The sequence below is a fragment of the Protopterus annectens genome, chromosome 8.part0 (assembly GCF_019279795.1).
Source record: "Protopterus annectens isolate FY-2018-M chromosome 8.part0, PAN1.0, whole genome shotgun sequence".
NCBI classification, from domain to species: Eukaryota; Metazoa; Chordata; order Ceratodontiformes; family Protopteridae; genus Protopterus; species Protopterus annectens.
The window spans coordinates 278739391-278752513 of record NC_056741.1 but is presented as its reverse complement, the minus strand read 5'-3'; the positions used below and the strand labels follow the sequence as shown (position 1 = coordinate 278752513).

General features: G+C 33.8%; 1 protein-coding gene across 2 annotated transcripts in view; it reads left to right on the top strand.

Moving 5' to 3' along the window:
- Positions 1–13123, top strand: part of TTC24 (tetratricopeptide repeat domain 24) — a 268837-nt gene that overhangs the window by 25203 nt on the left and 230511 nt on the right. For both annotated transcript variants that reach the window (XM_044079776.1, XM_044079777.1), the window contains one exon: positions 3208–3995. In XM_044079776.1, the coding sequence (XP_043935711.1) occupies positions 3242–3995 (754 nt within the window). In that variant the 5' untranslated portion in view covers positions 3208–3241. The remainder of the gene's footprint in view (positions 1–3207; positions 3996–13123) is intronic.

The window sequence follows — 13123 nt, the reverse complement described above, 5'->3', positions numbered from 1 at the left end:
GGAGATCAGCAGAGTCACTCAGTCCCTCTGGTGTAGTCACCAAATTGCAGCTCTGATTATTTATTTTTATTTATGTGACATTTGTTTACTGGGGTGGTCTGACTGGGCTTAATAGCCCCTTTTCAGTGGAGGCATGGGGAGAAAAGCTCCACATATATGAGAAATACAATAGAATACAATGTTATATATACAAACCAACACCGAATGGATACAGTCAGTGATAGTTATAAATTGTTTACAATTTTACAAGAAAAAAATTGTAGTACTACAACTAATATGCAGTAGTTAGATTAGTCACAATATATTCATGTGAGACAAAAAAAAAACTTGCAGGACTGAAACTAGTAAGAAACTACTAGATTAAGCAAGCAATAATGCCTGACAGGGTGTGTGGTAATGTTTAATTAATGCCCACCTATGGGTGTTTTGAGGCCCAACGCCACAGGCATTAATTACACATTAACACACACCCTGGAGGGCATTACTGCTCTTAGAGAATGGGCTTTCTGTAAAATTGTTGTGCTTTGTTTACGTATTTATATATTATTTTATTACTATATTATTTTTTATATATATTTTGGATGTAAAATAGTTATTCCACCTAATGTTTTAAAGTTGCTGTAGTATATGTAAATGGTGTTAGAGGAAGCATTTTACATCCAAAATATATCCTTTTCAAAATATCTAGATATTTGCTTTGTTTTTTTTTGTTCCTTACTGCTAAAATGGTTTCTTGCCAATAACTGGGTATCAAAGTCACTAAATAATGACATACATTTGACTTTCAGATTTTATTTCATTCAGAAAATTAGTGTTAACACAAATCATGTGAGTTAAATTACTTTTTAATTTTTAAGTATAACATTTAAAATCAGTTCCTATTTTAGAGCCTTTGTTCCCTCTTTTTTCAGACTTTATCCATATTGTTTTAGCTTAAAATGTCGAGAGGTACACAAACCTCTTATCTGCTGCTGCCAGCATTCCATTGATCTCACCGTCTCTCCCACTAATACACAGACACCCCCCCAACATACACACCTATACTTCAGAAAATGCATGCTAATACAAGTCCTATTATTGCAGCGACTGTGATTTTTTGAACAGGAATATGTTCCTGTTTTGAGCCTTTGTTCCCCATTAAGGTAACTGAATAAAACATAAAATAATCTAAAAGGTGAGAGGTATGTAAACCTCTTGACTGCTGCCAGTGTTGGATTGCTCTCACTCTTCACTCTTTCTTTCTGTCTCTCATGCACACTTTGCTTTCATGCACACACACATGAAAAGAAACACAGACACACACACACACACACACACACACACACACACACACACACACACACACACACACACACACACACACACACACACACACACACACACACACACACACACACACACACACACACTTTTTTCTGCTATATTTAGATTTTACACTCGCTAAACAGCAAAAGCGCTGCTTAGTGAGTGTAAAATAATGGCTCGATCAGTCTCGCTTATACAAACATGCACACTTACACTCACATACGCAGACATACACACAGACATACTTCTCTTTTTTATATATATTTTACACTCACTAAACAGCAGAAGTGCTGCTTAGCAGGTGTAAAATAATGGTGACCATAAGGTTTTCTCAGTCCAGCTCCATGGTAGATTGATATGCTGCCATGAAGCGGCGGATTCGTTTTTCAGTGGGTATTACTTGTACATTAACATTCTGCTGGAGAACGTCTGTTCTCCCATTAGGGTACTGATGTGCAGTTTGCCGATTTTCTAATACAGAATAAAAAGTACATAATCCAAAAATTCAGAACAGCTATGGGATACGACAAAAGTAAATGTACAATTTTGAAAAATATGGTTATGAGTATTAAGAGAGTCCATGACATTAACATTTAGGGCTGTGGATGAGGTAAAGAAGAAAGAGCGGGGATGGTGAAATGATATACCATTAAATGAGCAAGAGCCCACACAAATGCAAGGTTTATATATGAGCAAGAATAAAAAAGTGTAAAGCAATCTACCAATTGGGAAAGCACACAGTGAGCCTTCCTCCAGCAATCCCCCACTCAGGTCTAGATTTGCACCCTTCTGCCACAAGAGTGCAGCAAAAGCCCTCTTAATGTAAGATAGCTGGTATAGTGCTTAAGTGTAAGATGCCATACAATCTAAATTCAGCAGACCTGAATCTAGCAATAGTAGCTAGGACCTTAAAGTAACAGTACAGTTCTTAGGTTAAAAAAAAAAACTGCAGAAATGCAGTGAAAAATTCAGCAATAACACAGTAGTTGAATAAAATACAGTCAGCAAAGTGCAAATAAAATTTAAATAATACTTATTTTCATTTTTTTTGCCTTGGATGGCTTTCAAAATCAGCAGAATCACTCAGTCCATCTGGCGCAGTTGCCAAGTGAAAAGCAGCTCTGATTAAATTAGCCTTCAGCTGGAGCCTGGATGAAAGGATGCATAACTGCAAATACACATCTGGTCTCACTCAACAAACCCTCATAGAAATGCATAACAAGTTGTGGGATTTGCAGTTTCTAGGTTACAAATGATCTACCTGAACTATTGCATAGTAACAGCATATGAACCTATCAACATAAATATGTTAGCAGTATCAGATATGTTGCCATTTACACAAGTTATCATCTAGAAAATCATTTTAAGTGATATGTTTAGAGAGTATTCTAACAAAGACGTACTTATACTATATATGATGAAGATACTGTGAAGTGGCATGCACTGAATGTAGACAAACAAGTTTAATAATATATCAAGTGAGGTTTAATGTATGACTTAATAAAAAGGGTAAGACTAGCTAAGCTAAGTGCCCATTATCTGCCATTATAGTTTATATTACCGCTCTGCCATTTCATGCTGAATAATTTATCTGTAAGTTATGATGCTACATTAATTTCTGTAGAATAAAAGTGCATTTAGGAGAGTGCAAAACAAGTAGACACTTCCTATGTATCCAAGACATGCTGCTATTATTACACAGTAATAATACTCTCAGAATAGCTTGCTATGTTTGTACAGAAAATGTGCTTTTCATTATTAACTTAAAAAAATAATGCATTTTAGAATGTTAGAATAACAAATGCAAGAATAAACATATTGCAATGCTATTACATTTGTCCAGTCACAATTTTTTGATTCATTCACTGACAGTCTATTATTTGTTGTTTTACTGCACTTTAGTGGTCCTTCTATTACCTAACCAATAACTTGGAGGATGGCAGCAGAAGTTTCTAGATTGCCAGTACAACCACTGGTACCTGGCACAGCCTTGTCTAAATCCAGTAGCACCAGAAAGAAAAAAAAGAAAGAACATAGCGGGAAGGAAAACAATGAGAATAATGGCAAACAGAGTTCACAGATTCGGACCGAGATTGAAGGCCTTACAAAATCTGGTCATCTGGCCCTGCTTTCAGGAGAAGCTGAAGAAGCAATCACTTGCTTTAAGAAGGCCTTTCTATCATCTTTGGATGCGCAGGATATTCAAGTTCAGAAAGCGTGCGCCTTCAACTTGGGTGCTGCCTACATTGAACTTGGGAAGCCACAGAAAGGTTTAAATTTCTTGCTAAAATCACAGACTGTGGACTCTGCGGGAAGCAGCCAACAGGGAGACCTTTACTTCAATATAGGAACTGCCTATGAAGCAATGAAAAACTTTCCGTTTGCACTGGAGCATTTCCAAAAAGCAGCAGACCATTATGGTGCCGGCCAAGCAGAAAATGCTGCAGATGCGCAGATGAAAATGGGCTACTGCTATCTTAACATGAAAGACCCTTCTGGAGCTTGCCGATGCTTCCTGCTTGCAGGAGAATATTACAGGGAAGTTAGAAAACTTGATGTGGCTGCTGTTGCACTAAATGAAGCTGCGAATCACATGCTACAATGTCAGCAGTTCACAGCAGAAGATATAGTGAATGTTCTCCATGAGTGTCGAAGTATATGCACAAGCATCAGCGATCTACAGCTTTTAGGTAAACAGAAATACATATCTTTTCTTTACCAAGATTGTAATGAATTTATATCTCCCACACTGCAGCACAAAATAAAGAATTTAGAGTGAGATTTAAATATTCCATGAAATTTTTCAGGGTCATTTTATCTTAGACAGTATGCATCATTTTGTAATTGCAAGGGGAGTACACAGGATTTGCTTGCAGGCTTACTTTTTTAAGTCTTCTGCCATACCATAGGCTTCCTTCTGATTTCACTACTGCAATGGTTCAAGTTACTGTGACTTGCCCCAAAGTGTTGTTTGCTCATTCCATCTTGCCAGTGTCTCTGATGCCTGGGTTGCTTATTAAAGTCAGATTATGTGGAGTACATTTTGGGCACTGTTATCCATCCGTGCTATAAAACCAGACAGATACAGAGTGCTTTTGAAGATCAGAGTGGGCAATTTCTCTCAAAATGTTTGCAATTATTTTTTAAAAGGGCTACCTTTCTGGTACATCCCATGCGGCATTTTGTGGCTTGTTAACCACTGTGCCTTTCAAGGCACTCTTGGCACATAACTATAACTTTTCAGGTTGAGTCATTGTCAGTGGTGCAACAGGTAGCACACTTGTCTTTGGTGCAGAAAGCTGTGGGTTCTAGTCCCACAACAATTAGATTATTTACTGACACCTCAGTGCAGCATGGGGGATGCTGCAGTCTTGAGTATGATGTCATTTAGGTGAGACATTATACCAAGGTCCCATCTGCTTGAGTTGGTGATAGTGCAGGTGGATATAAAATATCCCAGAGCATCTATAGAAAGCATAGGGGTTTCTTATAATAAATAAATAAAACATTACATACAATACTATTTACAAACTTACATATTTTTGAAATTAATACAGTGTACAAATTCTCATTCTTTTCCGTTATTGTCATACAGTGATAGATATCCTACTTTTCATTATTATGCTAAACTTCTGTTTTATTATCTTATTTGACCCCCACTCCTTTTTCCACAACCACCATCTAATTTCTCTTAAAATTACTGCTAGCTTCTGTTTACCATTAAACATGATTTCAACTAGTCTTTCATTACAAATAATCCACACAACGTAAATAATCTTTTGTCTCTTTTAGCAACAAATTCCTTATTTTTATGGCTATGATATCCATACACAATCAAATACATATTTTTTTCATTTGCATCCTTTATATTTTCAAAGAAATTTTCTTTGCACATTTTTCCCCATAATTTTGCAACTCTTATACATTGTCAGAAAACATGTTGTCTAGTTTCTTCTTTACCGCAACATAAACAAACTCTTTCAATGAGTTTTATATGGCATAGCTCCCTTTACTGGTAATTTGTTAATCACTAAACTACATAAAAAATCTTGACATTTTACTGGCTTATTACACCATGCTTTAACTTTTTCAGTTGTTAGCTCAGCCCAAGGGATTAACAATAATGTATCATGATATTTTGTACCACACTTTCCTCTCATTTTCTGTTTCACCTATTTTTATTTTCCGTAAAATAATTTTTTCTTGATAACATCCCTACTTAATTTAAACATATTTTTCTTTATTTTAAAATTTTAAACATATCCCAACCCCACTTAAATTTCTACTTTAATAAACTTACTACTAGCTTTTCATTTTTATGATTTATCCAAAACAAAGCTTTATACAAATTCAAAGAAGCAACATAAACAAACGGGTTTATGAATCTTAAATCTACATCTTCCTTGTTCATGTATTACACTCCTCTCTTTACTGGATTCAGTCTGGAGCCCCAAATGAAAGAAAAAAATAATACTTGCAGTATTTCATTTTCATATAGACACTAGCTAAATATTCAGTCTGTCACAATATAACTGAATTTCTGAAATAAAACATTGTATTAAATAGTAGCTTGTATGTTTTCCAAAAACAACAAAGCTTCTTTATTTTATGTAGTGTCCAATTCCATTGGTCCTCACTTACATTTTACCCCCACATCTTATTCCTAATACAGAGATTTCTTTCATCAAGAAAGACACTCCCCCTATCTTTACTATATCATCCAGACCCTTTACTTTTTTCTTTATTTAAAGTCTTGCTTATTATATTTAAACATTGATTTATATAGCAAATATCTTCTTTTGTCCAGACTTTGTTTCTTATAATCAATATAATATCATCTACATAAGTAAACACGACTGGACTTTTTACCTTCATTAGTAATGTAAGTAGCACATTTCATATACAAATTTACATTTCTGACTAATACATTAATAACTAATTCAAATAATACACTACTCATAGGACATTCTTTATATCTATTCCTTTGCTTAACCATCCATTAACTAAAATGCTTACATTATTTTTATTATATGGAGAGCAACATACATTCTTATTTTTTCTTACTAATGTTATACTCTTCCATAATTGTCCACAAAAGTTCATGTTGCATTGTATCAGAAGCTTTATTTATATCTCCTATCATGATCTTGGTCTCATCAATCCTGTTTATAATATCATACACAATTTCCCTTACTATGAATAATAATTCCTGACATCCTATTCCCTTTAAACTATATATACTGTCATCCATAATACTTAATTCATTTTACTTTCTATTATCTTCTGAATTATTTTCATAAAGATCTTATTATCTGTATTGTTAAATATTATAGGCCTCCAATTTTCAATTATATTTTTATCTTCCTTTTTCAATGCAAATTCAAGCATACAACTGCATAAATCTTTATACATAAAACCTTAATTTAACCACTCATTCATAACTTTTAAGAAGTATTTTTTCTGCCAATCCACGAAAGTCTTATAAAACTGGTATCATATTCCATCTGATCCTGAAACTGACTTTAAATTAACTTATCTAAGTACCTTATCTAATTCATATAATAAATCTTGTTTTCCAATTCCTTATTTTCTTGTTCTGTCAATTTTTTAACATGCTGTTCCTTTTTTGTATTTTCTTTCTATCCTGAAGCATTTTCTTTACATAATTTATTATGATATTCATAAACCACTCCTCTATCATCTTTCATTTCTCTCATTATACTAGTATTCTGTTTAACGATGCCGATGCCTCTTCCTTTTTACCTTGTAAAGAATATATTTTCTTAAATAATTCTTTAATTTCCTCTTGATTCTTTTCATAAATTCTCCATTCCAACAGTTACCATTGTCCATTATTACTTTCCAAATCTTTTAAAGCATTCATACACATTGTTTTATATATTTTTTCTACTTTTTTTACACTCTAGTGGAATTGTGATCTTTCCATAAACACTTACTTATTTCTTTCCATTTTCCTACCATTATTTCTCATTTATTATTTTTATTCATTTTCCCAATCTGATATATTCCTTATTTTCTTGTATTTCTATCCATATAGCTGAGTGATCTGAAAAGCCTGTTAATAGTGTCTCTCCCTTAGCTATATTTAAATCTTGGGATGTAGTAAAATAATCTATTTGAGTCTTATACATACCTCAACTATATGTCTACAAATTATTATTCCAAATATTTAAATTGCAACATTTTATAACTTCAAATTTTTTCTTAAAATCATTTCCTCTCTTCTTCTTCTTTTTTCCTGTCAAATTACAATTAAAATCTCCCATTAATATTAAATTTATATTAATTATTACATAATCCAAAATTTTATGAAATACATTTCCCTTTCTTTACTTGTAACGTAGACATACAGTGCTATAATTCTATATACCTGATTAAGCCATCTAAAATCTACAATAACTAATCTTCCCATCATTGCTAATGTTATGTTCAATATATTCATTGACTTTCTACAAAGTACAACAATGCCTGAACATAGTTCCTTTCCTAGGTTCCATATTGTATCTGATCCACAGTTTCTTTGTTTGTAATCTCTCACTTCTTGTGTCAAAAATCTTACATTTTTCACTATTATTACATCAACATCGTAAAAGCGGTGGTGGTGCAGCGGTAGAGTTGTTGCTTCACAGCAAGAGGTTCTACTGTTCGATTTTCAGCTGGAGTGCCTTCTGTTCTATATACCTGATTAAGCCATCTGAAATCTACAATAACTAATCTTCCCATCATTGCTAATATTATGTTCAATATATTCATTGACTTTCTACAAAGTACAACAATGCCTGAACATAGTTCCTTTCCTAGGTTCCATATTGTATCTGATCCCCAGTTTCTTTGTTTGTAATCTCTCACTTCTTGTGTCAAAAATCTTACATTTTTCACTATTATTACATCAACATCGTAAAAGCGGTGGTGGTGCAGCGGTAGAGTTGTTGCTTCACAGCAAGAGGTTCTACTGTTCGATTCTCAGCTGGAGTGCCTTCTGTGTGGAGTCTGCATGTCCTCCCCGTGTTTGAGTGGCGTTTGAAAGACATGCGTGAATGGGCGTGCCTTCGTTAAAGGTTGGGTGTCGGGCTGGCAACTCGGTACCATAAAAATCTACTGCCAATCATTAGCAGACCGGAGTTCTGCTGTGGCGACCCCTAACCGGGAAAAGACAAAAAGACAAACAACAACATTACATCAACATCGTACTTACTAAAATTTAGGATTCTAATTTTTCTACTTATATATTTGATACTATTTATATTTACTGAAAGCATTCTAAAGCTGCCATTAGGTCTGTATTGTAGTTTGCAAAAAAAATGGAAAATTGAAGTATTTATCTCATTTGCATTATCAGTTTAATTTGTTTTTCTCTTTTACACATATTCATTTTAAGCTTTCTTTTTGTGTCTCTTACTCTTTTGCCAGTAGAATTATTTTTACCTTTTACTATTTTCCAATTTATATTTTAATCACTTATTTCAGAACTTATTTCAGAGCCTTCTTCTGTATTATCTTCTGTTTCATTTTTTCTTTATCCTTATTTTTATTTTTACCCTAATCTTGCTTCCATATTTCCTCTTTATCTTCTATTGGGACTTTTTCTTCTCTTTGTATACTGTTCTCACTTTTATTTTCTTCTTCATCTTTTTCTCTAGATTAAAATCCATCCATAAATGCCCAATTTTGTTACATTTATAATATTCCAAATCACACTTGTTGAGGCATGACCTGTTTCCACACAAATATAACATTTCCTCTTATTACAAATAATTATCAAATGATCAACTTTTCCACAGGAAAAAAAAAACAAGTTTTCTGCTGTCCTCAGTATTTTACAACTCTTATTTTACCCTCTACATTTATCATACTGGAGATGTGAACAATTTTTTCTTTCTCCATTTTCAGTACAATATGACAGTCTCATCTCCCAGTCCACAATCCTCTATCATATACTTTGCTAATGTCTATAACTTTTTTACAAAGTTTGCTTAAATGGCTTTGACTTTAAAGTCTATTTTTTTCAACTTCATTTCGAAATTGAACATGGATTACAGTTCTTCTTTTCCTCATACTCCACCAAAAAAAAAAAACTTTCCAGAACAGAACTAGTCTCAAAAATTGTGTCACAAGATGTCTCTTTATGAATAAGAATAAAAGCTATTAACCTCTTGAGCCTTCATTCCCAGTGGGACCATTAAATTATCCCAAATGTCATACCTGTCCACTTACCTTTCTTCTTTGTTCTGAATTCTAACCATAAATTTCCTTAGATTGTTAAATTTCCTTTCCACTGTTCATCTGTCATCACTTTCCTTGCAGTTTGTTTAACAGTCTTGGCATATGATTTGTTTGTCTAGCAGTCTTTTCTCTAAATTGCTTCTGATAATTTGATTAAATATAGTTATTATTTTACCATATTAAACACCTTTTTCACTCCTCAGCTCACTCTGCAACAAAACCAAAAATATCATCCTGCAGCCCTCCTGACTGGAGGGTTGTAATAACACATCCATCATTGTTTTGAATGTTTGCTTCTGATGAAGAAAACAAATTATGCTGAAACAGTTTGTAGAACTTCAAACACTGCACCGGGATTTGCCTATGTGCTATCTGTCATTTTGGATCTCCTTGAATGCTGTTCTCCCAGACACCACTGCACTAGGAATGGAACAAGCACCCTCCTAATGAGTAGGGAAAGTTCCCCAAATGCCCTGGCCAAATTTACTCTAGTAGTATAAATACCACCTCAGTTCTCCCCTGAAAAGAGGCTACTAACGTAGTAGAATTAACCTGGTTAACAAAGGATAAATAAATGACTCAAAATCAGGATGTCCTTAGAGAATTTAAATAACAACAGAAAGAACAGAAGAAGGGAATACATTTTGTTTTATGGATTTTTTTACATTTTACACTTTACTTAATAATGCCCTTTCCCATTTCACAATGTTTAATGAATTTACTGTCAATGATAATGATGGAGTTTTTAATTTAGAGACAAGCAACTCTAATGTGATTGGGAATTTAAATTTTAATAGAGCTTTTATAACTACTTTTTTGTACTGATAGTAATGTATTAAAAGAAATTTTAACAAAGAATTGGAAGGTTTTAATGAATGACAGCTTCATTAGAGAAAAATGGGGGAGAGACCTGTTATAGTTTATAGAAGACACTGTAACTTTAAGCAGCTAATAGAGCATGGTAAAATAAACAAAATTGCAGGACATATAAGAAAATGTGGTGCATGCACTTTGTGTAAACATATTTTAGATGTTGGACAAATATGTATAAACAACACGGACATCATTGTTTATGGTAAAAATGATTGCAACTCTACAAAAGTAGTGTATTGTGCTCTGTGTCAGTCCTGCTCATATTTCTATGTAGGCAAGACAGAGCACAAGCTTAAATGTAGAATTAGCGAACATTTATGTGACATCCCTAACAACAAAATAACAAATGCATTGGCCAGATATATTAATGCCTATAATGAGCATTATTTTAAATTTATTGTGTTGGATTCGCTGCAAATCACAGGTAGAAGTGGAGCATGGCCGCTCCTGCTTTACATATTTGGCCAGGCTTAAATGAAGCAGAATCTCTGGCATGTCTGTTAAAATTAAAAGCTTGCTTGAGATAGATGCTAGGCTTATTTGCAACATGTTACTTTGAATAGAACACAAAATGTTTCAGTGAATCATGTTTTGCTACATTGTGTACGTAAATTTGAAATAGGTTGCTTTGCGAGTGAAGACTGTGTACTAGGGGTGTGTCATGAGGCTTGTTACTGATTGGTCTCTAAGAAGAGGTGTGTATTTTAATTGAATTTATGATTGGTTTTCTTTTTATTTAAAGGCGTGCATTGGTTCTTGGAACGTATCTGATGAAGTTCTGGTATTGTTTTCTATATGCAGCTGCCTAGCATGCATCATCATGGGAAGAGATGTTTGGCAACCATACTTACTTTGCCAAGGAATGTATGTAGCTCTCATTCCAAGGCTTCCACATACTGATGAAAGCTTTTGTAGTCATCACTGTGCCTTTTTTAGGCAGGGTCCAGCTAATGGATCTCCCATCCTAATGTTCATACTAAACCAACCACTGAACTTCATCAAGGTGGCTGTACTAATGCTACAAGTCTAAACAACAAACTTCTGGACTTTGAGGCATTCCTGTATTTGTAGCACATCCATATGTGTGTGCTGAGAGAAACCTGGTTCAAAAGCCCAGGGAGCACTCACTCATTGACTGGGTTTTTGTGCTTATCTCTCATTTAGGCCAGGAGGGAACTGTAGAGGAATAGCCATATTTGTTAGAGACTCTGTTACCTCCAGACAGATGTCTTAGAGACCCACATGTGGAACTTATACAGATTCAAATCACTCTAAATAAGATCAACTAACAGATCACTGTATGCTACAAGACCACCTCCATGTTCTCTGAAAATCAAATAAAATTCTTAAATATTCTTGATGGACTCCCTGTAAGCAGAAATGCTGTTATCCTAGGATACTTTAACTATTCAGTAATTAACTGAAAAACCTATCCTACCAAATTCTTAAATAATATAAACATAAATTCTCTAGACCAGATTGTTAAGGAACCCATGGGTTCCCACAGGTTTATGACAAAGGGGTTTATGGACTGATGGCTAGGATTGTAATATTGTGTTAAGAATAGAAAGAGAAACGATTTTATATATATATATATATATATATATATATATATATATATATATAGGATCTGGACACATACTCGACTAGCATATGTCCGAATCACAGAACATCGAACACACATACACAAAATCTTTTAACATCGACAAGTGCTTCTGTGTATGTGTGCCTGTTTTGTAGATCAGACTATAGTGTAGGTAAGGGAAAATTCCCTTTTCCCCACTGTAGTGCACTCTCGGAGTGAGAATAATAAAGTAGGGGGTGTGGGGGTGCAGGGGGCAAAGCCCCCCTGCAGAAACATAGATTTTTTTTAACTACACATATATGGAAGCGCTTTTCGATGTTAAGCGCTTTCATGTATGTGTGTTCAATGTTTTGTGATTCGGACATATGCTAGTCGAGCATGTGTCCTAGACCCATTTATATATATATATATATATATATATATATATATATATATATATATATATATATATATATATACATGACAAATGTGGAGGGGGTAGGGGTGTTGTAAAATACTGGGGACAGCCCATACGATATTTTTTTGTGGAAAAAAAGGACATTTGATAGACAACTGTGACAAAAGCAAATGTTATATTTGTAAGCAAATTGGACATGATGCAAAAAATGTGACTTGTGTTATGAATGTAACAAAATTACATTTATGGATGGATTGCAAAAATGAAAGCGAAGAAAAAAAGGATAAAAAATGAACAAAGAGAAGAAATTTTAGAAGTAGTAGAAATAGAAGAAAAATAGATGAGAAAAAATAATAAAGAGGGCATAGTTAAAGGTTTAAAGGTTCTGGAATAATGAGGACATACATTTAGAAGTAGTAAAAGGAAAAAAAGAATTCTGTTGGTAAAAGACATAAAAATATAAAATTAAAGTGGATAAGTACAAAAGAAAAAAGAAAGGAAATGGATGAAAAAGGATACATACAGCTAATGATTGGGACTTGGTATAATGGTTAAGGTGTTTGACTCAAAGACACAAAGTACAATGTCTGGTTCTCACTATGGGGAAGGAAATTGGATAGGCTTAAAATGCCTTTTAATAAAGCTAGCTTAGTAATTAGTTATAAACTTATGAATCCATGAATTTAAGAAAAAGGGAAAATGAAAATTGTAGAGTACTT